The sequence below is a fragment of the Arvicola amphibius genome, chromosome 10, assembly GCF_903992535.2.
Source record: "Arvicola amphibius chromosome 10, mArvAmp1.2, whole genome shotgun sequence".
Classification (NCBI taxonomy): domain Eukaryota; kingdom Metazoa; phylum Chordata; class Mammalia; order Rodentia; family Cricetidae; genus Arvicola; species Arvicola amphibius.
The window spans coordinates 51110652-51138127 of NC_052056.1; the positions used below are offsets into that span (position 1 = coordinate 51110652).

At 38.9% G+C, this 27476-nt stretch overlaps 1 protein-coding gene across 6 annotated transcripts in view; it reads right to left on the bottom strand.

Annotated features, from left to right (window-relative positions):
* The window catches only part of Bbx (BBX high mobility group box domain containing), a 241533-nt gene that overhangs the window by 12069 nt on the left and 201988 nt on the right, over positions 1-27476 (bottom strand). For 3 of the 6 annotated variants that reach the window (XM_038345736.1, XM_038345733.1, XM_038345732.1), the window contains exons 11-15: positions 22152-23154; positions 21164-21299; positions 18234-18382; positions 7563-7652; positions 6205-6264 (exon numbers count right to left, since the gene is read on the bottom strand). In XM_038345736.1, coding sequence (XP_038201664.1) covers positions 6205-6264; positions 7563-7652; positions 18234-18382; positions 21164-21299; positions 22152-23154 — 1438 coding nt within the window. The remainder of the gene's footprint in view (positions 1-6204; positions 6265-7562; positions 7653-18233; positions 18383-21163; positions 21300-22151; positions 23155-27476) is intronic. The other 3 variants (XM_038345737.1, XM_038345734.1, XM_038345735.1) reach the window with 2 other exon arrangements.

Here is a 27476-nt window from a genome sequence, read left to right on the forward strand (position 1 = left end):
ATATATTGGATGATGGATCTGAGGTAAGCACCGACTCTGTTAAACTATGGTAGTACAGGTCTTTAATCTTAGCACTCGGGAGGCAGAAGCAGGCAATCTCTGGGTTTGAAGCCAAACTGGTCTACAGAGTGGGTTCTAGGACAGTCAAGGCTACACTGAGAAACCCTGTCTCGAAGAACCAACCAACCAAACGAACGAACAAAAAACTCTAAACATACAGTATAAGAAGAAAGAGCAAGATAAAGAGGAAAATCCTGAAGAACAGCTTCAGGGGTTAGAAACACTGTTGGTATAAATACTCCAGCAAGTGAAAGTGAAAATTTTAATCTAGAGTTTTAGAGATTTTAGATATAGCCTTGTAAAATGAGGACTACAAATTATTAAGGTATTTTGCTGTGTAAATCATGGTCCCCTGCCTTTTATAGATAGCTAAAATGAAGAGATTGATTCACACTCCAAACACATGGGAAAATCACTCCAATTACATCAAAATAGAGGATGAGCTTCTCTTTGCCGCTGTATCAATATCTGAGTATTGCAATACCACAACTGTGTGGGGACAGGCTTCAGGCAGCAATTACCAAACACCTGTTAAGCAATGCTTCTAAGCACTGTTTCAAGTATAGAACCCACAATCAGAAAAAGCCTTCTTACAATTTTAGACCCAGTCCCAAGTTCAAGGATGGAATAGTTTTGATGGTAGGCACTCAGGCTCAGACTATTGGTACTTCACTTCTTAGCATAAGCCAATGACAGTATATATTTAACATTTGTAAAATAAAAGCTCTAATTAAAAAAAACACTACAATTTAGTTAGAAATACCTCAAAGAAGTTTAATTACTATATAGCCTTAAAGCTCAAAGCCTCAGACAAGTTTAAAGAAGCCAAACCTCCAAACCTGAATTAAAATGAACATCAAATAATATCTCTTGCATATTCATAAGCTTCAGCTTTGCTGCTTTCTAATCCACGGGCCTCATCTGTCACTCTAGCTGGGGGAATTCTGCTCATCTCTCCAATATCGTCACTGCTTTATTGGTGGACCATCCCAAAAGCACATCAATTTGACTTTTCTACTTCTATTTTTTTTTTTTTTTAAAAATCTAGACCTTGTGGTAAAAAGGGCAAAGCACAGTTCCAAAGGTGAAAGGTGAAAAGTTCACCTTTTCAAAGGGGAAAAGAGTCACAGGCAAGCAGTTCATGAAAAGTCATCTGGCTTCCACAGACTACAGTCACAGGCACCAGGATTCCTCTTGAACTAGAGTTCACTAACTGTGGGAGGGACCATGCTCTTTCCATGTAAGGATGGGAATTGGGCCAGATTAGCTCTAAAGAAGACATTTTGACCTAAAAGGATGGTTTTGCCACAATCTATAATAAGGTAAGGGTTATGTCAGGGAAAAATAAACCTCTTAGTCAGCTCCAGAATCTCAAGTGGGAAGGACACTTATGGATTAGCACTGTTTTCGTTGATTGTCACTGATGAGCCTTGAAGTAATTACATCCTACTAAGTAGCTGCTGTTTTTAAAGTCTCTTCCAGATGACCTGGTAGAGACACGCTGAAGACCAAAGGCATGGCTGCTAAAGGACCGGGTATGGGAGGAGAATTCAGTCCACAGGAGACAGGAGGAGGAAGGCAAAGAAAGGGCATCAGCAACACTTAATTGTAGATGTCAGCCTAGTAGGGGAAGGTAAAAAAAAAATAAGTTACAGACTAGGTGAACAGGAAGTCTGTGTCAGTGCCCAGGAGGGAAGCTACAGTGCTTACCCAGAAGGGGTTTCATCTAAACCTATTACAAGATCTAAAAGGAATCATGAGCTCTGTGGATCATTCACACTTGACAAAGGTATGGAATTAAGACCGTGTTGGGGAGTTAGAGAGCAGAGCTAAGGGTTTTGCCTCATGCTTTGACCCGGGATTAAATACAGAAAATCCAGCCATGTACCATGGCCCAGGCAAAGGGTCAGCCCTCGGGGAGAGTCTCCAAAGATAGAAGAAATGATGAAGGAAGCAAAGGGCGAGTCAATGAATAGAGCCTATGACAAAACAATATTCAGCCACACCAATCCACAGCAAAACAAGTTAGAGGCAGGGCATGTGGGGCACAAAATAAAACAGCTCAGGGAGAAAAATCAAGCCCCTCTTCCTCCACTCAAGCAAATGGAAATGTGAGAAAAGAAAGGCTTTGACATCCAAAAGCATATTAGTCATTTCTCTTTGGGCTTTTAATTGAGCACACAAAATGACTCAAGCACACTGGAACAAGTCCGCAGGGCTGGTTTCCACACTCAACAATAACCACAGCACACGTGGAGTGCATCATCCGAGGGTGATAATGCCAGCTCACTCCTGGAGCCACATTAGGATGCTGGCAGTAAGAGACTGCTTTGTTTCGCAAACGACTCCCCAAATGTGGAGAGTATTCTTTGGGAAAACAGTGCTGCACTTGGACTGCACCCCAGGAGGCTGTTAGAATCAGGAATTTACATTCCAACTGGGAAAGTCAAAGTTGCATTGAAATCATTATGGCTCTATCTGAAATCTCATTGCCTTTGGTTGGTCTCCCATGAACTAAAACAAGTCAGATGCTGAATGAACTAAAGAAAAGAGAACGGAATGAAGGAGGCAAAGCTGGGAGATCTATGGTCCTGGGAGACTTTGCTGGAGTTATAGAGTAACAGTTCCAAACTTAGGAAAAGAGATCAAGTTAGGTTGGGTGAACAGATCATGTCTAAAGTTCTACGTGTACAAATAGGCCACCCCTCTGGATCCTGTAACTGTATTACACACTGCAAAAAAGCTACTCTGACGGAGATTTTGTAGTGTAGCCCTGGCTGACTTGGTACTTATTATATAGTCCATGCTGCCCTAAAGTTCAAGGCAATCCTCCTGTCTTAGTCTCCTGAATGCTGGGATTACAGTGGATCAAATGAGACCTAAACGTTGACAGATTTGTCTGAGAAAATGGAACAGTAATGGCCAAAGTGCTTAAGCAGAGAGAATCCCGGTTTCTTTCCTCTTTAAGGTTTTGATGGAGGAGAGTTATCTGTCTATGTTACTTTCATTGGTTAATTAATAAAGAAAACTGCCTTGGCCCTTTAAGAGAACAGAAAAATTAGGGAGGCAGAGTAGACAGAACAGAATGCTGGGTAGCAGGAGTGGGGAGATGCTTCAGTCGCCATAGTGAGTCTCCATGCTGCTCCTCTCCGAGATGGACGCAGGTTAAGATCTCTCCTGGTAAGCCACACCTCATGGTGCTACACAGATTACTAAATATGGGTTAAAGGAAGATGTGAGAATTAGCCAATAAGAGGCTGAAACTATGGGCCAGGCAGCGTTTAAATGAATACAGTTTTCGTGTAATTATTTTGGGTAAAGCTAGCCGGGTGGCGGGACACAGCCCGCCGCTTCCTTCTACAAAGTTTGGTTGATTTTTCAATTTTGTATCAAGTGTTTGGGGTTGATACACCCATGGGGTTACTACCAAGATTTAATAATAATAATAATGATGAAAATAGAAAAGCCCTTTAGGAGTCACTAAGTATTAACGAGCATCATGCCATCATTGTGGAATTAGATAGCTTTATTAACCATATGCCATGGTGGCTACGGAAGTCTTCTCAGTTGATCAGAAAAACCTTGCCATCTCTAGGCCATGGACATCCCCCCCGCCCCCGCTCTTTTTGATACATGCTAAAAGTACCCTGTACTACGGTTTCATCCATGTCTTTCTATATTTATATCCTGTGAAGCAAAGTTTAAGAAACAGTTGTATGGCCATAGGAGTAAGAATGGCTAAGGGCCTGGATAGCTCACAAAATTCCCTCCTGAACAAGCAAGTATTAGGGCTGGCATGAAAATAAATAAGAAAACAAGTCCATTTAAATTACTAGCGATTATCTGATGCTAAAATTGATTTCTGTTTTTCTGGCCATGTAAAATGGATTTGGACTCTATTATAAGTAAAAGATAGACACCTTTCAGAGAGCGGTCTCCAAAGTTCTGTTTACTATATATCAATAATATATAAGTAATTAAGTGTCATCAACCACAACTCTACTTCTACTAGACTGGGGACTGCATAGTATACTTAAAACTGACTGCCTTTTCTACCTCCACACAAGACACAACACCAGCGCTGCTGGTGTGCTGCTTCATATCAAAGCACCCGTAAGACACCAGAGGAAAGTCACCATGTGTTAACAGGGACATGGTCTGTGAGTTCGAGGCTAGCCTGGTCTACAGAGAGAGTTCTAAGGCAGGCAAGGCTACACAGAGAGACCTATCTTGAAAAACAAAAACAAAAAGAGAGAGAGACATGAACCTTAAAGTTTATGTATTAGTGTATATGTCATTCTCATGCTCTGTATATGAATTACATGAGATTTGTACAAATATAGAGTAAATTATAACGAGATCAAGCAATTTGTCCTACCAAAAAAGTGCTACTTAGTGGCAGGTCTGAGAACACGGGTATCCTAATTCATGGCAAGTATATTTTCCACTTCAATCTATACACGCACTCTGCACTTCTGTGGGGTCAAAAGTTACTTAAAACAACATCATTTCGTGTGATGAGTAACATGAGCTCAGACACCTTCAGATTCCTCTGACAGTTCATTAGTGCCTTACCATTATGAAATCTGTGTAGAAGATATTTTTAAAATGCACAAGTGAGGTGTTTCAGTCAGGGACTATTAGGATTTAATGTTGGAAAAAGTATAATTCATATTTTATTTTGCCTGCACTTAGGCTGAAATAGTATCCAGTTAAGTTGTGAATGTGAAATAATGGGTCGGCAAGCAGAAACTAGGCTGGAATTTTAGAAAAAGTAAAATGACAAAAGCAGACGTGGCTTACTTAATACTGTTCCTATCAAAGCAGTCTGATTACCAAATCAGACTTTAGTATTTTGGATAAATATTTTTAAAATGTGTAATTCTGCTAAGCGATTTAGGCCAACTATGAAATTTGTTTGCCTGTCCCCCTCCCAGTATTTATGGAGTTAAGGGATGTGGGCTTGGGGGGCTGGTGAGACGGTCAGTGGGTAGGAACACCTGCTGTGCAGGACAGAGACATGAGGGCTGCTGGGACTGCCTGGCTGCCAGCCTAGCTCCAGATTCTGTGAGAGACCCTGTCTTAAAGGTGAAGAGTGATGGAGCAGGGCCCCTGCTGTCCTCCGAGAGAGCTCAGCACATGCAGGCATAGGTGGACATGCCCTATCCTCCACAGGTGAACACACACTGCTGGCTGGGGAAGGGGTTGGATTAAATCAAGTACCCATTCTAGACTTAGCAAATTTCTGGGTAGCCTAGAACAAACTGTAGCCCAGGCTATCCTTAAACTTGTAATCCTACTTCTGCCTCATGAGTGTTGGATTACAGAGGCTCACCACTACACCTGACCCAATTTATTCATTTGTACTAGGTGGTTCACTATGTATAGGTTCAATTTTGTTGATACAAAGAGAACAAAACTTCCAAATAGCTCTTTAAGTGGAATATTTCAAAGATACCACTGACTTTTTGAGTAACTTCCTTTTTATTTTTAGAGACAAGATCTCATGTAGCCTAACTGAGACTCAAACTCACCGTGCAGCTGAGGGGAACATTTAACTCCCTCCTAAGCTCTACTTCTCAAGTGCAGAGACGTACTAACACACCCAGCTCTAGTGAAGTAACATAACTAATCGCTAAAAACGTTAAGTCTTTAAAAATATCTATAATGAACATACTGTATATCTCTGTGCGGGGGAGGATCAGGTGGAAGAAGAGAAGGAAGGCCCTTTAACTCAGAAATTAGCACCTACCCAAGGGCTCAGTTATGCTTGTAACGACAGTTATATATAAGTGGGGTGTGGGAATTTAAAGGTGACATTTGTACTAGGACCTATGACTAGTCTGACTACGCATATGCCTAGGGTGAATTCTGTTTTAACATACTTAGAGGCCCTGGGAAATGGACATGTGAGGGAGAACAGTTAGCCTGCTGTGCTCAGTTAGCCAGGAGGACCCCCACTTTTCACTCCTGACTCCAATGCTCCTGCACCATAGATACAAAGGATTAATGTGATTTGAAGGCTGCAAATCTCCTTTTATCAAACTAAATGCCACACAACATACTGTCTGATGACTAGCAGCAAAAATTATTCCATTTTTAGCTTAGACCATGTATAATTAAATAACATATTGTTTCTTTTACCTTCTGTAGGGTGAATGGCATCCAAGAAGAATTGCTTGTGTGACCATTTATCCCCACTTCCTAAAAGGACAGAAAATTAGAAATGAAGCTCTATTCCCAGCAGATATACACAGCACCGAATACAGCTGTGTGCAAAGTGCCTTGAACACGAAACAGCATGCACATCAAACAGAATTTAACTTCAATTATTTTATTCTCAAAACTACTTGCCAAATAAACAAATGAGACTACATAAGATATGGATAAAAATAAGCAAATTCTGTCCTTCGTGAAATATGTTAGACAACATCTTGACTTTAATCAACACAATCTCAAGATCTGTAAAATGAAATAACAAACACTGACATTTTACCTATATGTTTATGTTTAGTCACTAGAAGCAGAAGAAAGCAGATCATCAATATGTAATGGCAGAAGTTGATGTGGAGATGAAACCGAAATAAGTAAAGGCTGCAGGTACAGGAACATACAGACACATACATCCATACACAGTGTGCGGAAGCCTCAGTAAGAAGCCTAACATGCTGCACACACGGCCATGCAATAGGGTGCAAATAAGCCTCGGGTGAGCAGGTTTGTGATAGCTGTGACATTGACATGCAGGACACCGAGGAGAGCCCACCTCCGAGGTCACACAGCTGTGCTGAGTCGGATGTGAGGACTTATCTTTTATATGTAAGAATGAAAGTCTTGAGTTATGAGAACAGAAATCTTAAGATGAACCCTGAAGAGGTTTAAGGGTCCATCAAGCCCACAACAGCAATGAATATTCAGAGAAGGGCGAGGTGATAGAGTGCCCAAGTTTCTAATGCCCTCTGGAAATAGTAGTTCTGTGGCTGAAGGAGATTGAAAACTCCAGCCAACAATGAAGCATAGATGGGGAAAGGATGTTACAATTTAGGAATAGAATAAAAAAGGTTGTGAGAGTTCTTAATTACAGGGAAAGTATAGAAATGGCTGGACTTTCACAAGACTATAAAACTGTAGGATTTTAAGAAGTAGGAAAATGTGGTCAAGGTATGAAAGCTTGCCAAATGAGAAAAATAAGAATAGCCAAACAAAATAAATGGCTAAGAGTCCCAGAAGACTAAACACACCAAACATAAATGAGAAACAGTGATTTTAAGATTCATATGGAACTATGATCAAAGAGACAAGAAATGGAATTGAGCAGGAATCTAAATGATGGAGGTTTGCATAGCTGCAGAGTCTAGAGAGGATGAAGACGCCATGTCGAGAGCCGATGGCACTGAAGCAAGCAAAGGGGAGGAAAAGATGTGCGCAGAAGCTTTGCTCAAGGAGGAATCTGGAATGGAGGTGACCAAGACACCTTAATGGAGGGTGGAAGGCACCAATACCTTTTTCTGGAACATTAGGCTTCTCCTTTTTGTGCTTATATTTGCTGACAATTTTGTGGAATAAGTTCTTTTTCTGGGACTGGAAAGGACCTATAGACAATATTATAAATATATTTTAAGTTCACAATGTTGCACACAACGATATTGTGGGTTTTGTTTTGTTGTTTTTAATGATCACTCCCTCCTCCCTTCTATGAAATCAGTAAACTGAGTTGCAAGAAGTGTTCTCTTGCAGATTCAGTCAGCTAGCAAGTGCTCAGCCCATTCTGTTAGGCTTATTTAAAACTCAGGGAGATTTTCCCTGGAAATGTGTTGGGCAAAAGCCTCCATTAGGGCTGGGACCCCCTGGGAGGATGCTATAGATATAGTGGGTAGAAACAGACTATAATCAGCTAACAGCAGAGAGATGATGGTATGAAATGGAGAAGGCTTTAACTTTAGATTCCCAAAGGCCACAAAGGAAAGGATGGAATGCGTGTCTCACTCTAAGAAACTGATCTCACAGGAACAGCACTTTCAGGATAACCACTGACCTGAGAGCATTAGGCAGCTTTCTGGCCCTTTCTGAGGCTAGGAAGGAAAGAGGGTTGGTGGTGGTGATTTTAAAAACAGAAGTATATTTGCTAAAGAGACATCTCAGAGTTTTAGTCCATTTGGATAAAATGGAACTGCTGTTTTCCAGTTAAGGATCAGAATTAACAGCATCTTTCCTGAAGCAGGTTGCTTTCTATGTATTGCAGATCTTCATGTCTGAATAATTTTTCATGGATTTTGTTGTCTCATCTGTTAATGGGGATAATCATAGTGCCTAACTCACAGGGTTTGTGTAAGAATCAAAAAGCTCTTAAGTGTGACAGGCTCCCCCTGCTGCATTTCACACTTATTAGTGTCTATGGCAAGCTCTGCCTTCCAGCTGGTGGCAAGCTACCAATGTTTCCATGTGGTCAGTTTTTCTAGGCCATCCTCCTCCTTGAGCATCAGTGTACAAACATTATTCCTTCCAATTAAAAAACAAAAGAGGTGTTGGCATTTGCTCAAACTTTTCACATCCGTTACTGCCTCCTCCCCAAAATCCTCTGTAGCAAAACTGCCCTCAGAGGGGTTGCCTACAACTTTATTTTCCTGTTGTGTGTGAAACCCTTCCCTGATACTCAAGAAAACCTAGTTTTCTCAGGTCACCTACAACCCAAGGCTATGAAAGCCAAATGATGGTTCTCATTGCACAGGGCTGTCCAGAGACACAACGACTGCCCACTTGGGTTACACCCTTCTACCTCCAACACTTCCTTCACTGGGTTCTTAGGATCAAGCCTTTTGCTCTGTCTCTTCCCTAATGGATCTTTGCCTCTATTTCCTCTCACTAGGCACCGCAAGTTGGGGACAACACAGATTTGCTGCTTGTCCTCGACTCTCACTTCTTCAGTGATTATTTATCAATCACCAGCCATAGACTGGCGATTCACAAATGCATCACTCTAGCCAGATTTCTGTGTACTTAAAATGTCAGCAGCCTCACATAACAAACACGGACCTATGAAATGCGGAGAACTGTTTAGTCTGTTACCCCTTACCCTTGTTCACCATGTCCTAGCTGCACAAGTAGTTTCAATCCTACTTTAAAGATCTTTGTGTCAGCTGTTATGTCTGTTTAAAAACGCTGTCTGTACCCAAACATCAACATAGTTGGCTTGCTTACTCCCCTCCAGACTGTCCCATGCCAAGCTGCAGCCCAACCTCATGCCCACCACTTGTGATCTCACTTTCCCAACAACCCTTTATTTCAGGTGATTAAAAAGCAAGCACAAGGAAACAGCTCCACAGAAATATAATTCATGTACCAAATAAATCACTCAATTAAAGTATAGTTAGTATTTTGCCCTCTAGAGATTTATGCACCATCAAGCAAGATTTTATTACCTCAAATATGTCACACCTGATAGCAACTACCCATCTTATCCTGCATTTCCCCACTCATATGCCACCTCTGAACTACGGTCTATCTCCACAGGTTTGCCTATTTCAAAAATCTCATATAAATAGACAATAGAACAAGTAGTTTTTGCATAACATTTCTAGCGTTCTTCTGTGCTACAGGAAGCATAGATCAGGAAGCATATCACTGTTATGGCTATCCCATATTTGATCAGTTTATGGACTGATGGATGTTTTCACCTTTTGCCTATCATAATACTATTGGGTATAAACATAGATGTACAGGTCTTCTGTGAATGTATGTATGCATTGCTCTCAGGCATATACCTAGGGGTAGAAGTGCTAGGTCACATGGTCAGTGTATACTACTTACTGTTTACTGTAAATACTGCACTGTTTACTGAAACAGCTACACCGGTTTATATTCCTGCTGGCCGCTCATAAGGGTTTCAAGCTCCCTACCATCTCTACCAGTTATTGCTTTCAGTCTTCATGGTCATTCAATAGATCTGAAGCAGTATCATTCTCATTGTGATAATGATTTACATTTTACTGAGATTCAGTAGCAGACAACTTTTTTCTTAATAATGATTTGTATATCTCTGAAGAAATACTCTGATTACTTTACTATTTTTGTTATTTTTATTGTTGAGTTTTAAGATTTTTAAAAATAACCAGCCCACTGTCAGATATATGTTACAAATCTTTTCTCTCATAGTGTAAAATATCGTTTCGTTTTCCTTTAAAGCACAAACATTTTAATTTGATACTGTCTAATTTATCTATTTATCTGTGTTATCTTGTGCTACTTGAGCTTTTGATGTATTATGTAATGATCCTCTGTTATGTGAGGTCATAAAGACTTAACCACAGTGTTGAACAGAAATGTGACAATGAATGTTGGTCTTGTTTGGATACTTACAGGATAGCATATCTGCTAATATAACATGGATGTCACTTATCAGGATTAAGCGAATCTTTCTTCCCCTGCTTTAGTGAATGCCTTTATCATGATGGGATATGAGGCTCTGTCAAAAACGGTTTGTTAAGAATTTTTACACCCATATTTATATAATAGGCTGTGATTTTCATGTCTTGTGATGCCTTTGAAATTAGAATGAGTCATAGGTATTGACATCGCTAAATTTTTAAGTTTATGAAGAATTGGTACTAATTCCTTATTTGTTTTTTATGTGTATATGTATGTGGCTCAGTGTATGTATGTGCTCCATATGAAAGCAGGCAATTCCTCCTAAATGCCTGATAGAGTCTAGCTGGTGGCACTCTCTGGGCCTGGACTCCCCACATCCTGAGCACATTCCGACTGATGGCTCAACTTCTTGACAAGTCACATGTCTGTTCTTGTTGATTTCGGTAGTTCCTGTTTTCCTATGAAATGCTCATCTTACAAGGTTATTTAATTTACTAGTGTATGACATTCTGTTTTTAGTATTTACACATTTTTTTCATTTATGTTCAGTTGATAGTAATGTCCTGTTTCATTTCCGATTCTAATAATGTTTTTGGTCACAATCTAGTAAAATGTTTGTTGCAATTTTCAAGGAAATGGTTTTGTTATTTCTCTGACATTGTTTCTCTATTACTTTTCATGTCATTAATTTTTTAAAAATGTTTACTATTTCCTTCTGTTTCCTTTCAATTTGGGTTTGCCTTTCTTTATTCCCAAGGGGAAAGCCTAGTTACAGTACTGATTTCAGATCTTCTTTCAGAGGGGAGTAAATGTCCCTTCAGCCTGCGCTGCATCCTTCATTTTAATGCTCTGTTTTATCTGCATTCATCTCACCATTTAAGCTTTTTTTTTTTTTTACTACTGATTTTTAATTTTTTCTACTATGGTCAGAGAAAATACTTTGCTAATTTAATTTTAAATTATCAGTTTGTTTCATGGCCTGTCCCATATCTAATTTGGACAGTGTTCTACATACACACTCTGCAAGTGCTGGGTTGTGTCTGTTAGTTCTGGTTGGCTAAATGTTGTTCAAGTGCTCCTTTTCCTTGTTGATCATTTGTGTAGTTATTCTACCAATCTTATTTTTCATAGCACTTTTCACCTTCAAACATATATTTGTTTACCTGGCACTTATTTACTTATTTGGTTTCCCCAGTATAATAAAACCTCCATAGCAGCAGGTTCTTTGATTTTATTCACAGTTAGAATCAGAATACCTAGAATAGAGTTTACTATAGGACAGATTCACAAAAGAAAAATTCACTTCATAAAGAACAAAGCATTAATTGGCACAAATGTGTGGTAAATGTATTTTTAAAATTTAAATGTATTTTTAAAAATTTAAAAAACATTTTAAACATTAAAAATTACGTTTTAAGTATTTTTATCATTGATACCATAAATCTCTGCAAAAGTTATTACCATAAATCACTTTTCTAAAAAGCCAATAGTAAAAACTTCTGAATTGGTTGGAGTAGTTTAAATGAAATTAGAATAAACGTCTATACTTGCTTGTTTAGGAAAAAAGAAGCACCGAGAAAAAAATAAATTAACAAGCATAAAGTAAGCCTGTCATGTGCACATGCAACATCGATATTAGCAATGTTCTCCATAATTTGTTTGCAAGCATTGTTTCCTGGATTTTATAAGACCCAGGTACCTGCAGGCTGGAACACCTGAGTGATATATAGGAGAAAGCAGAATAAACATTCTGAGACTTCTGGGCTCATGGAGACCCTACTGATTTACCAGTGAGAATTATAAAGTATTGGCTCACATGGAAAGGGATATAAAAACAGACTGATTTGGTGTATAGGATGATTTAGAAAAGAAGAAAAGGACTCGAATCAGAGAAATCTAAGAAGTATAAGTTAAGGACAAAGCTAAAGATGAATCTGTCCATATTTACACAGAGAGAGAGACAGACAGACAGACACGCACACACAGAGAGAGGCTCGTATATAGAAGAGCTTACATAAGCTTACATTAAAAATTCCTTACTCTGAACCATCCCCCAAAGATGACTATAAATACTGTAAACAAACGATGGCTTCTTCAAAGACAGTGACAAATACACGAAACGAAAGTAATGAGTAAGATCTAATCACAGTCACAGGAAAGCAACGATTTAGGAGTCAATAAATGAACAATTTCATTTCTGCTCACCAGTATGGCACATGTGCTTGACAAGCTGTCTAAACAAAATAAAGTTAAAAAATGATAGAAAATAGGAAATACAAGGAAATTTAGTAGTATCTGTTTCCTTTGTTATATAAACACAGAAGGGAGCACAAATGGGGAGAAAAGGAAGGAAATGAAAAGCAGGAAAAAATGTTACAGAAAGAATCTTTCGGGAAACAAAGAAAAGACAATTGTTCTTCACTTGCACTGCACTTGAGACTCCTACTCCATCTCTTTCTGTCCCAAACTGTTTAAGAGAATATTAGCATCAGCGCAGCCTCCTGAAGTCAACACAGCACAGCGCTGCTACGTAAGCGACTCAGGTCACACTTGTATCAATCCTTTGCGTTGCATTTCAACTTATCACAAGCCAAGAGGCAAAGAACATTGACAATGAAATCTTAACCATGACCTTTCCAAAGCATTCATGCTCAGGATCTCCTGGAAAATGAACATTTTGGGAATGTGTTGCAGGGATATAGAAGTCACTTCAGTGTTATCTAGGCCTGGTAACTTTTTCAAGGTCAGAGGTAAGACTCAGGCAAACCTGCTCTTCTCAACTGTTGTATCATAAATGCCAGGTCTAACTCTACTGCCAGTAATTTTTCCCAGGTTCTATAATTTCTTGTGTTCTAATCAATATAAAAGCATAAGGATTTTTTCCTCTAAGACTAGGCTGGCATTTTTGTATTGGTTGCATAACTAATGAATCAATAAATTCCTTTGCAATAATTTGTAGCAAATTGCACTCAGCTACTGGGCATTGATCTGAGTAAGTTGGATATATCCATTCATCTGATTAAGTTGGAGAGTATATTAGGCACATACTATTAAGTTAGGATTCATGAATGGGGTAAAGCTACTTACTTGGGCTAGACACCCATGATTAAAAAATCATGTTAGGGAGAGGAGAGTTGGGGGAAGAGGCTCAATGAAGTATAAGTGAGAAAAGCATTATAAAACGCATTACTTTAAATGAGAATTAAAAACATAAATAAAATAATAAGTAAAATTGGGTATACTCATAAGATTATAACTTACCAAAATAAACACAATAAGAATTAGAAAGAAATTCACCATAGTCTGCCTTTTATAGATGCAAATCTGCTGCCACTATCTTCCTGAGAAAGTTTGACAGCAATGAAGACTCAAATAGTTTGAGGGAAAATGACAAAGTTCTGCCTAAACTGGGAACTACAACCTCCTAGCAGGAGAGGCTAGCCTACCTATCTTCAGATCTCAGTCTCACAGATGGAAAGTGTCATCAACTTCAAACAGCAGACTCTAGCTTCTACCCTGTGAACCCGCTTCTTTTATTACCACTATGATCTAAAAACAAAAAAATTCTTAGCCATCTTATGGAGAGGAGAGTGTAGTTGAATTAAATTTTATATTAGTGTTTTATATATGCTAAGCAGTTGTAATATCTAGCTAGCTCCTGTTTAACCATTACTTTCTTTTCCACTTTTAATATTTTATTTTGTATATGTGTGGTTTGCCTGCATAATGACTATGTACCACATGCAAGCAATCCCTGTGGAAGCCAGAAGAGGGTATCAGGTCCCATGGGGCTGCAGTTACAGATGGCTGTAAGCTACCACATGGGTGCTGGGAACCTAGGTCTTCTCAAAGAGCAGTCAGTGCCTTTAACTGTTCAGTTATCTCTCTAGTTCCCCATGTAACCATTTTTAACTTTAATATTAAAATATAATGTGGGTTGGAAAAAAAGAACAGCAGTACATTTGACAAAGGCCAAAGAAATATGTACAGATATAAAGAATAAGGAAAAGTCAAGGACCAAGATGGAGTTTAATTAAAACACATTCCATCTTGAATTCAATTTATGTTTTCTACAGGACTGGACTGCTGTTAGAAAACTGCTGTTTTCGGACCCTAAGAGAGGCATACAGGGATCTAATGTACATGGGAAGTAGAAAAAGACAAGATCTCCTGAGTACATCGGCAGCATGGGGACCCCTGGAAAGGGTAGAAAAGGAAGGGAGAGGAAGGGAGGGGAGAAAAATATATAGCTCAATAAAAAAACAAAAAAATTTAAAAAAAGAAAGAGAATTACGGTTTTCCTAGAACTCTGACTTCTGAGGCTGGTTGTAAATAACACTTCATATATTATCAGTACAGATAAATTGATGTTCCAAAAGTAAACCCTCTTAGAGTTACAGTTTAACTTAGACTCATGATTTAAAGCTTTCACTCAAAATCACAAGGAAAGAACAGAGAGATAACCTGCTGGAAAACAATGCAAGATTGGGTTTCTGTAGCAGAACTGCACTATGAGCTAAATGGATCACAATTTATTGGAGAGTTTGTTCTTAGAAGCAAAGGGAAACTCTTTTCCTAAATCATCATGCTGTGTTCTCGCATGACAAAATAAACCAAAGCCATTTGCAGGAGATGGCAGTCACTGTCATTCCTTACAATGTAAGGTGTAGGCATAAGGGATGGGGCAGAAAGAATGGGAAGATCATGAGGAGGAAGTGAGAGAGCAGGAAAAAAGAATCACTGAATTCAGTGGGAAATAGAGGAGTATACCCAAGTCAGCACTGTCATTCTGAGATATGCTTCGGTATAAAATCATAGATAGTAATTTCTCCTTTAAACACTTCATAGAACTCACAAATACCCAAGGGGGTACCAAGTATATGTGAGGAAAAAACTAATGTTGAATGACAATGAATGATGGAGAAAAAACACAAATAGGAAATTGGTGTGGGACAATGGTCTGTATTCTGTCAATTATATTTTAAATAAATGCTGATTGGCCAGTAGCCAGGCAGAAAGTATAGGTGGGACAACCAGACAGTAAGTAGAGGCAGGCGATAAGAACAGGAGAATTCTGGGAAGAAGAAAGCTTATTCCATAGTCCTGTCCCAGGGACAGAAGAAGCAAGATGTGACTGCCCTGCCGAATAAGGTACTGAGCCATGTGGCTAACATAGAAAAGAATAATGGGCTAATATAAGTTATAAGAGTTAATAAGAAGTCTGAGCTACTAGGCCAATCAGTTTATAGTTAATGTAGACCTCTGTGTGATTTCTTTGGGACTTAATGACTGTGGGAACCAGATGGGACAGAAAACTCAGTCAAAAGGAAATTGTTGGGGTTAAAAATGAGTTTGCTTGTGCCAGGCAGAGGTGGCACAAGCCTTTAAATCACAGAACTTGAGAGGCAGAGGCAGGTAGACCTCTGAGTTTGAGGCCAGCCTGGTCTACAGAATGAGTTCAAGGACAGCCAGGGCTACTCAGAGAAACCCTGCCTTGAAAATGAAGGAAAAAAAAAATGTTTCCTGTGGATACATGCTCTCCTACAGAAGAATTAATGATCTCATACACAGTGTTTGTTTTGAATAACTCATTATGCAAAGGTGCAAAGGGTCTAGAGTCTAAGAAAACAATCTCTCTATCCCCTAAAGATCGGGCAATTACAGCACAGCTGGTATGATAATTTCATTAATAACCTGCAGTCTAGTATACCGCTAATGCCAAATTGCAAATTGGTTATGAATACTATTTCTCCAGCTTGCTAACTAGAATATATTATTTAATTTTTGCTTTATTTAAATTCCATTTTGTTTTGTGAAACACAACATGGAGTATAATCTAAAAAGAGAAGAGTTCCCAAATATACAATTCTTACATACCACTGAAGAACCAGCAGCTTTATGGCTCAAGAAGTATAATGAACAAGTTAAGATTGTGCTGTATGAAGCACAATGCAAAACTACAAAGAGCTATTTCACATAGAAGAAATACTATTAATCTTAGCTGGAGAGGAGAATGCATGTAATAGACAACCAAGAAAGGTTTTGTGAAAATAGATCCTAACTTCAGGGTTTCAGCTTTAGAAAAATAATCTATCAGTACTTTCCAGGGTAGATAATTCAGCAATTTCACAGTTGTAAAATGAATGTCTTGAACTGTAAGGAGTCGGATAAGGAATGTGCCTTGAACATCAATCAATTAAGTGCCATTTCACTGGCTTGTGAAGTATTTGTCAGCATCTTTAAAGCCAAAAAGAGTGGTAGGTGGCTCAAGACAGCTGGCATCTTTGGCCCCATGGACTACATGGTTTATTCCTAAGAATCTCCAGGACAAAGACTGCCATTTCGTGTGGTAGCTGTCCCTGGTGTTCAACTGCCTGTCAACAGGTCTACTTCGGCTCTAGTCCTCCTATCCTTGGAAGGTCTCCACAGAATACTATTTGATTTTCCCAGATAAGAAAGACCGGGGATGCTGCATTTCCTGGTTAATTCTTTATTCTTTGGGTTTCTTAGTAACCATGGAAGGAAATGGGTAATTCTACAATTATTTTTATGCCCCTCCCAGCCTTTAATTATGAAGTAGGGTTTTCCACAAACCTTTCAATAATATCCTGAGAAGTATATCCTAAGTAATTCCCTCTTTGTTGTGGCAATTACAGTGTGCAAAGGGTTTATAAATCTTGAGGGAGAATGGTTTAGATTTTATTAGAGAAAAAACATAAATGCATTTTTCCATAATATAAATCTTAAATATTCCCTCAAAATCTATAAAATCAGGGAATAAATCTGATTTGATACAAGCAGGGAACAGGTCACCACTCTTGCAAGATAATTACAAAGAACTCATCTACCAAACCCTCATCAGAATTTGACCCTGAAGCAGGTGTAGCTCAGCCACTCCTGTGCATGATCTCTCCAGTTCCTGTCTGTGGCAGGACAGCTCATGAAATGATATCACTGTGGGGGAAAACTAGAGGAAAGTTTCCCTAACCAATCTTTAGTCCTAAAGAAAAATCAAAAGACAAGTTCTTGTTGACAGCAATACTTAGATTCTGGGTAGGCTAATTCTTCATTGGGCCTGACTGGAACCCTTGTTTGGCATTCAAATCATGCCCCAGGGTCTGCCACACACGGCAGGCATGTCAACAGCTGTCTAGGTGTTGAAAGCACTGAAAATGCAAATATCCGTAAAAAGATCCTTTATATGGGAATGCTGTCCCTGATTGAGTGACCCAAGTCACACTGATAATTTGAAGAGATTCCTGACACAGAAAGAGAACCTGATGCTCTTAAAAGCATATGTAAACAAAGCACTCTTTTCAAATTTAACAAAGTATATTACTGGAGTAATCTAAGTAGTTTTATTTTGTTTGGGTCCATACAGATGGTAAATAACAGTGTCTGCTTCTCAGGCAAAAAGGAGGTTTGCACAGCTCCAGAGCCTGTTCTTTTGCAGACTCATCAGATAAAAGTATTATTCAGTCAGTGGATTTTGCTCAACAAAATCTCAAAAATTCCCGGAGAGCACTGGAGAGTGGCAGCATGACCACATGACCATGAGTAAGATACCTGAGTACATCTTTAGGAGCAAATGTATACACATGATGCAAAGATAGAGGCTAAGGAGAATTAAGGGGAAAGAAAGGAGAAAGGAGGTAGAGCAAGACAGTTTTGGAAATCAACCTGCAATTCTACCTCCATACTGCCTCAGTTCTAACTCTAATCAGGGTATCTCTCTAAGGGAGCTGAAGTTAGTGGAAGGGCATTTGAGGCTCTGATGCAATGCGAGGAGTAGAGCAGCCACAGCTAACCTTTGCTGGTTTTAGTCGATTCTGAGGACATGTTTCCAGTCTTCTTCTTTTTCCTTGGAATAGATACACATTTCCGGTCAAATGTAAGAGGACTATATTGAGGGAGGCTGTTGAACTTCTTTTCAAATTCCTCATCCAGCTTTGCAGAACTATTAAGAGAGAGGGGAGTCAATTAGCAAAGGGTCAAATATTTAAACAGAAACTGATACATGTTATATTTTTAGGTACTTCAACTTGAAAACAGGGTCCCTAGGAATTAGAGCATTAAAAAAATCCATGCAAGGGGGGAAAAATCGCCTTTTTGGAAATTCTTGAGAAGACATCAATATAAATCCACACTCCTCAGAAAACAGAATGGTTGAAGTAGAAAATTTGACATTCTCTCTACTGGCATGGTTTAGTCTCATAAAATTAGACACAAGTGTATTCTATTCAGACAGGTCTCTTTCTAAAAATTCATATGAATGCTCATGCATTACCAAGTTTACAGGTTATGATAATTTGAGAGTACTGTAAGTGGAGTCTTAAAAATTATTGACTAGTGATTGTTTAAAACATACACAAATTTTAGAAAGCATATAAAATTTGAATGTTAGGAAAAATTCTAGAGTGTTGACTAATGAGGAACACCCCCCAGCTAGCAAAGTAAAGCCAGTTTTCAAAGGCTGGCAAGAGAGGCAATACCACTTCAAATGCAAACCACAAATGACTGGCAAAGGCAGGGAATCCTTGGGATGGTTTTGTCTCTAAGGGCCCCGCACAGCAATGGCAGCATGCCTGCTGGATCCTAGGCTAGCTGCTGGCTTCTGCTCAATGAGAATTACTAACAAAGATATACTGTAGATATCTGGGTGAAGCTGCAGAAGCTTGGTAGACAGGAAGTGGAAGGATTGGGGAAGAAGACTTCCCACATACGTACCCCCATACCCACGACTCTCCTGAGACAGATTTTCAAAGGCTAATGCATTTATCTTGCTTCTCAGCAATGGTGAGATATCTCTTATAACCTGGTAGTTTAACTAACTGATCAAGTTAGGTTTGGAGACAAGGTATTTCTGTGTAGCTGAGACTGACCTGGAACTCCATATTTAGCCGTTTTGTCCTTGAACCCATAATCGTCTTGCTTCTATTTCCAAAGAGCTGGTATGGGCATGCACCTCCACGCCAGCTGACCTGGTTGCTCAGAGCGGAATCATCAATTTCACTGGCAAGCTCACTGCTTGCTGCTTATTATTACCACTTTGGTGAGTGTGTGCACATGTGTATGTGTGTGTGTGTGTGTGTGTGTGTGTGTGTGTGTGTGCATGCGCGAAAGTTAGAGGACTCCCTCAGGTATTTTTTTAAGAGTCATCCATCTTGGTTTCTTCTGAGACAGGGAGTCTTACTTGGTCTGGAGTTTGTTGATTAAGTCTAGTTAGCCAGGGCACTCCAGAACCCACCTGTCTCTGACGTGCTAATGCTGGGTTTGCTACCATGACAAGGTTATTTAAAACAAAACAAAACAACAACAACAATAACAACAACAACAAAAACCCATGGGCTCTGGGATTGAACTTGGGTTTTCATGCTACAATGGTAAACACCTCAGCAGCTCAGCTACCTCCCTAGCTTTCATGCTTGCTTACTTTATTTCCCTATTTCTGTCTGTCATGAGTTGCCTCATATCCTGGCTTGGTAGTCAGACTCACAAAGTCCTAGAAGGTCTTTGTGATATGCATAGTATTATCTAGAGATGTCCTAGGATCACTTTTTTTTTTAAATTTAAAGAATCCTACATTTGAAAGTATCATTTAGGAACAACAAATGGAGACTTTTCATACCATTACTTAAGTATAAAATACATAAAACTAATTTGAAATACTTTAGAGTTTTAAAATACTAGTAATGAAACTACTGACTATATTATTTGAATATAATCTTGAAATATATGTATTTTAAAATAATCTTATAGCATAAGCCTTTACCTTTCCCCTCTATGATGCTCTGAAATCTCAGAATTAACCAGACTTTAAAGCACTTTATTTCCAAGGAAAAATTTATATTTTCCACAAATAGGAATGTAAATATTATGAATAAAATAAGTACAATATACTCAATGCATAAAATCTGCTTACTTTTAAAAATATGAAAAATATGGAGAATTATTTATCTTCAATGTGTTTTTTTCAAATTAGGCTAATGTGAAATCTCAAAGGACATTCAAAACAGCACAAGTGAATATGTACATACTTTTTTAAACCAATATAAAGGACCGTCTCTACCAAGTTACTAACAAAATCCTTTATATTGATTGATATTAAGTGTGTTGGCATAACAGTAATCATGAAATAATAATCCTAAGTAATTTTATAGTGATATGTGCCATTGCTTCCTCAGTACCACATTTCAATACATAATATATATTAGAATTATTTTTCTTAGAGTAACAGGTTTTTAAATACACCAGTATTAGAAGAGGAGCATAATTTATTTACCTCATATTGTCCAGTTACCATTATTTTATAAACATGTGTACCTATATTTTGAAGTATTAAACACACTAAAATGTACACAATGGCATAAAATGTGCAAAATGTAAATACATAAAAAAAATCAATCTTAAGCTCCAGATGGCAACATGGGTCCCAATAATTGATAGCAAAATATCCACAGTTATTTCACTACTGCACTGTGGTGGACCTCGATCAAACTCAGGCCCAAGCTTAAAATGTGTGTAGTTTGTACCATAGCTAAAGTGCAAATGACATTACCAATCATATGGCTGGTTAAGAGCAGGAATCAATAAGACCCGTAATCTGTTTTCAATAGGGAGCTTATTAAGACAAGGCTAACAGAAACAAAACAAAACAAAGTTAGTACCTCAGGCTTACTTAACACTCTTGCCATAGTAGGTTACTCAGTGAAGGTCGCCTATGCTCATGGGCACTTACCCAAGGAAGGAGTCTTCCCTTAGCTTCTTCTTAAACTTCTTGCTCCCACTGGTCCCACTCTGGTTAAATGTCCAGCTCTCTTCACTCCAACACCCTTCATGATCAGAGGAATTTCCTTTTCCTGAGCTCCGTTTCCCTAGAAACCCAAGTGAAGGGGTTTGCTCAGAATACTAGGGCCAGAGATCAGCTCAGGTCCTTCGCAAGTGACTTCCTGGCCCCTTTACCTATCATTTCCATGATGCTACTTGTAGCTATCAGTACCCGGAACGATTCGGGTTGGACTGCTTCTAATCAAGGAACTGTAGAGAACAATCTTCCCTCTGGAGCAAGCAGTCCTGTCATCGTTCACTATCTTTTCCTTTTGAGAACCAGCCTCAAGTCCGAGTCTGTGGCTAATAGACAATATTAATTCTACATTTCTCAAGACTTACTAGAAGACATCCCTGAAGAATTACATCCTCCTAAGCTCTCTCTACTCAGGGCTTATTTGAATAGAGTCCATCAAGAAACAGTTCCCTAGGCAGATGCTTCAAAATAAAACAAATGCAGATAAAATACTGTGTAGAGGTTACCATGCTTTAAATAACACTTCATTTTTAGTTTTGATTACTCAACAAAAGAGCTAGATAGGATATTTGCTTTTGGAGCCTACAGGTAAAGATTATGCCAAATTTATTAATGTCATTCAGGAAATTCCATCAATTTAAGTAGTTAAGCTAACTGTGCCACTTAAAACTGATGAAGCCAGCACATAACAGAGAAACAAAAAAAGTAGTAATTTGGAATTCTTTTATCCTGATTACTGACAAAACAATACAAACCTTCCCTTCTAGGAGGTACACAGGTAAAGTGAAACAGATATGACACATGAATGACTCATACAAGGGACTAGTTTGATGTTCCACTGTTCATGACGATTTTTTTTTCCAATAGGTCTAAAGGGAAGACTCTGCTAGGTATTCCTTTCAGGTTTATAGAAGTCACTTACCTCTGTCAACATTAGCTCGCAGGGAGGTGAGCATGCCCTCTGACACCAGGGTTTTATAAAGAGCACCTTTGCAAGACCTCTCCGATTTCCTGGAGCCACAGGTCTCTGTTTTTCTGTGACAGTCACTGTCCTCAGGTTTGGCCTGTCCTGGTAGGCTAGGTGGCAGTGCATCCTCTGTGGGGGTCAATGACTCTGCTTTTATGCTCTCTGGCACCTCCCCAGGAACATTCTTGCTGGAAGAAATATTAAGAAAATCCGGAGGTCGTGACTCCTTGATGTCTGAGCACTTCTCCTTGGAAACCTTTTTCTCCTTTGATTTCGCTTTTTTCTTTGGTGGCTTGGCATCCAAAATGCCTCCCTTGCAACTTGAGGAGGTGCGGACCTTCTTTCTTGGGGTTTCTCCAAGCTTGTCAACACCCCAGTCTCCTTTTGCAACAGCTTCTATGGTGTACATGACACTCTCGATGTCGGACTCAGAAGACTGCCTCTTCTTGCAGGTCTTCTTGGGTGTGGATTTGTCACTTCCATGTCGATCCAGTTTGTTTTTCTTCTTTTTCTTTTTTATCTTTTCTGGTTTGTTTAGCATGGTGGGATCCTCGATGAACATAATTCCATGAGGGTGGCACATGTGATCTTTTCTGCTGGGGACATCACTAATTATTATCTTGCTACTGGCAGAGTAAGAAAAATCAGGGAAGTGGCCATATTTCTGATCATCCTCTGGTTCCTTTCTCATTTCTTTGGGGTCTTCCAATTTTACAGCCATTACATTACCCACTTGTAGCTCTTCAAAGTTTCTGAAGTCCTTAGACTCCTTTATATTTCCTTTAGATGGTTTCTCAAATTCTCCTTCTTTCTGGAACCCAGCTTCATTGTTTTTCTCCACCTTTATGTCTCTCTCTTCCTTCCCCTTTTCCATCTCTTTCATTCTTCCACCATCTGATTCTTTTGAATTTATTAGCTTTGTTTCTTCCATTTTCATCCCCTCTGATGCCAGACACATCTAAATAGTTAAAACAATAGTGAGAAGAAAAACACCAAACATCCTCATTATTTTATAATCAAAATTAGTTTTAACTTTTTATCCATATCTCTTTTAGAAATTAAGGAAAGTTCCAAACTTTACAATAATCAGCTCACTTCGGCCAAACTAACGTCATTGAACTATAGATAAACGTCCCTGCATAATTTTCTAGTATCATCTGTTGGGGCAGCTGGCCCAATCCCTGCGTTCAGGGGTGTGGCTGCTCCAGCGGGGTAGCATTCCCCTTAAATAGGATTGGGGCGCCGGAAGGCACCCCGCTCTTTGCTCTCCCCCGCGCTCACCTTCTGCTCCGCTGGACCCTTGGTTCTGTAAGTTCCCTTATCTCCCCTTGTATTAAAATTGAGTAATTATAAAAGGACTATCGTGGTTATTTCGTAACCCCTCCGACCGCTGGCAGCCGGCACATCTGGCGCCCAACGTGGGGCTCGAACCCACGACCCTGAGATTAAGAGTCTCAAAGATTAACTGGTGATCTGAAGAAATAATTGATTTTTGTGAGTTATTGTTTTTTTTTTAAAAAAACTATATGAGTGTTGATTCTTATATATTGATATATTAAACATTATATGAGAGTATGATACTACCTCTGTTTAAAACAATTGTTATATTGACATTGTTTACTATATTACAATGTACATCTCTACCTCTGATATTATTTATGTAATGACATTGTTTACCATATTACACTGTACATTTCTACCTCAGATATTATTTATGTAAGGACCCTGTTTACATTTAAAAATCATTGTCTTCATTTTTTGCATAGTTGTCTATTCTATTAGTCATACAGTTACATAAGTGTTAAAAATTATATGTTGGTCATATTTATATTTAGGACAATCAGGTTTTTTAGACACATAGAGGTTGTATTTAGTATAGATAACATAATCTTCAACCTCTTTAAAAAACTGTAAAACATGGCCTTTAATCTAACCTACAGTTTTGTATTTATGAGACACAATCACTCCTGACAACAATGCTCTACTCCCGAGAGAACGTTGAGCACCAAAGACACTCCACTGGGAGTTTGTCTTCTACTTGACAGAACTGGCCTTGGGGCAAAGAAAAGCCCATACCTCCATTACTGACTAAAATACAAAATATCCATAAGTGGATAAAACAAAATTGTCTTATCTTGCCAAGACAGGATAGGATAGTTCTACTAAAGGTTCCTTGCCATTGTATAATGGTATGTCAGGTTTTTTCAGGCCTCAGCCAAAGTTGATTGCCTCAACATTGCTATCAAGACTTCGTAAGGTTGCCCAGGTAGTCAATTGTCTCTGTCTTCTGTTGCACATTTTGGAAGTTTCTCGTTTGTGCTTCCTGGTTGCTTTGGTAATTTTACTCTCCTTCTCAGATCTTTGATGGGGTTAAAGATTAGATAATGGTAGCTACCTTCTAGATTATTTAGACTTCCCAAAGTAGAGTGATTAAAAAAAATTCTTCGTTATATACTTCTCGCCTGATATTGTTTACTTTTTGTAATTTTATATGATCTGTTCCCATTGTATATAGTTATATTTGGTTTCTAAATCTGTCTTATTTAGACAAAAGGGGGAGATGTTGGGGCAGCTGGCCCAATCCCTGCGTTCAGGGGTGTGGCTGCTCCAGCGGGGTAGCATTCCCCTTAAATAGGATTGGGGCGCCGGAAGGCACCCCGCTCTTTGCTCTCCCCCGCGCTCACCTTCTGCTCCGCTGGACCCTTGGTTCTGTAAGTTCCCTTATCTCCCCTTGTATTAAAATTGAGTAATTATAAAAGGACTATCGTGGTTATTTCGTAACCCCTCCGACCGCTGGCAGCCGGCACAATCATCAGAACTTATGAAAATTAGGTTTGATAGAGGATGGATTCTAGAGCTTAAAGACAAACTTGGCTCTTAGTTGGAAACTCGTTTAGCTCAGAATTTCACTCCTAATTGCTGAGAACTTTATAAACTGGATAGATCTTATCTTGGAGGCTTTTGTGAGGCTAAGTGAGATGATATACTTATGTCAGTATAATCCCCGCACTCTGTTCTGATGTTTGGCCCCACATCCCAGAGAATAAGGAAAACAGCAGTAACTTCCACTGATCCACTTGAAATTAGAAATGTTATAATGATTCACTGAACGCCAAAAGGTTTCAATTAGTAAACGTGCATTATACGTCTATAGATGCCAACAGGGAGCTAGAGAAACACAGAGGCTCTGAAAACCTCTTTCTTTCTGATTTGAACCTAGCTGTAGATTCAGAGCCAAAACAATGTAAACTATTTGTCATAAGTGGATTATCACATTTACTTCTATCACACTTACTGTATTTTTGCTATCTGAATATTCATGCATTTGAATATGTACTGGACAAAGTACACAGAACAAAGTCTATAATAAACTACATATTTATTATACATATACACCTTTTCCAACTTATTGGCAGGGCAGCAGTGGCACACTCCTTTAATCCCAACACTCAGGAGGCAGAGGCAGGTGGATCTCTGTGAGTTCAATGCCAGCCTGTTCTACAAGAGCTAGTTCCAGGACAGGCTCCAAAAGCTACAGAGAAACCCTGTCTTGAAAAACCAAAAATTCTTTACACATCTAGGACATTTAAGAGTAAAGCTGTCACCTTCATCTCCCAATCACCTTGAAACTCAGGCTATGTGATAAATGTGAAATTATAGCTATTGTAAACTATATTCAATACCCCAGTTTCCACTCACAAACACTTAAGGAGGACACAAATGATATCAAAAACAACAGGGCTAGGTTTCTATGTTTGAGGAATTTACCAAGAGGCCAAAGATGCTGATCTGGTCAAGTGCAACATAGGACAAAGTAGCTGTAACATACGTAATTTACTGCGCATTAGCAGCATGGGAAGACAGAGCACGGGGGCTTACTGAGTCAGTACAAAATCAGCACAGGACCAGGAGGCTCACCTGTCTTACAGAACTATTATCTAGGACTGTTGACAGATGGGAAACTCAGTTTTGAATGAGTAATACACTGGATTAAGTATCAGATATCCCCTTTCTCATTTCCCTCTCTTAGTACTTTGAATATATCACAAACTGGAGAAAAAATTCTGTAACATTTGGGCTAGGAAGGAACTGGACATGCTGGGGAGGCAGATACGGCTGCTTTTTAAGAAACACTGAATAACACAGTAAGAGTGCCCAGTACTTCAGACAATTCCCAGGAAGATGTGAATTAAGAAAGAGGTGTGCCAGAGCTGTCTTTCTCTGGACTCATGCATGTTAACTTTTAAAATTCAGCTAGTAACCATGTACACTGGGCTCTTCCCTGTATTGTACTGAACCAGAAACACGCCTGAAGCACATGTTAACTTATGTTAATGCTAAAACACTGCTATAATTATTCTTCCCTGCATGTTTTACTCTAATGAGCGAATTTTGACATAATTTTCTTTTTCAACTATTCTAGCCCTAGTTATTTATAAATTATCCCACGTGGGCTCCATATACTAGTTTTAGAAGTACCTCAGAATGACATTCTCAAAATAAATGTAAGGTTTCATTCGTCATTGTCACTTTGGTTGCCTTTCATAGGTCATGCCAGGGACTTTTCTCATCTAGGCAGAGGCATGTGCAGTGCTAGCCCAACAGTTTGCATCTGCAGCACAGATTCAACATAGCAAACCTAATAGTATTTTGAAAACTCTATTCTCTGTTCAATATATTTCAAAATGATTCTCCTTATCACCCTTGATAGGATGCTAAGCTAGGAATGAAATGGAATACATACAGACATTCACTCTGGAGACATATTCTGGGAAATAGTCTAATATTTCTTGTGTAGGTAATTACACCAAGTAATAGTTATGCTTTACTTCCCTCTTAGAAGCTACCCTAACCCTCTTCAAATAGAGTGTGTTAGTCCTAAATTATAAGAAATACAATTATATTGCTGGAGGTAAAATTATAAAAGTAAAACAAATTCTTCTATTAAAAACCACAAGTCACAAATCTGTTCACTGACCAAAACCCAAATCTGACCCAGACTTGAGAATCACTAATAGAACCTTCTTCCCAATATAGGGCTCATGTTACACATTGTTCCTGAGAGTTAACCGGCTTCTGCACAAAGACAGGTAACTTATTTCTGTGTGAGGGGTCAGGTTTGTTTGAGAACTTTAATACTGAGCAAAAACTGATTACCCTATTTGTCATAGATCCTAAAGTAAGACTAGACTTTACTGAATAAAACTGAGTTCATAACCAAACATCAGAGCTTACCCAAAGTTACACAGTGAGTTAAAGAGCTTAGATTTAACTCATAGG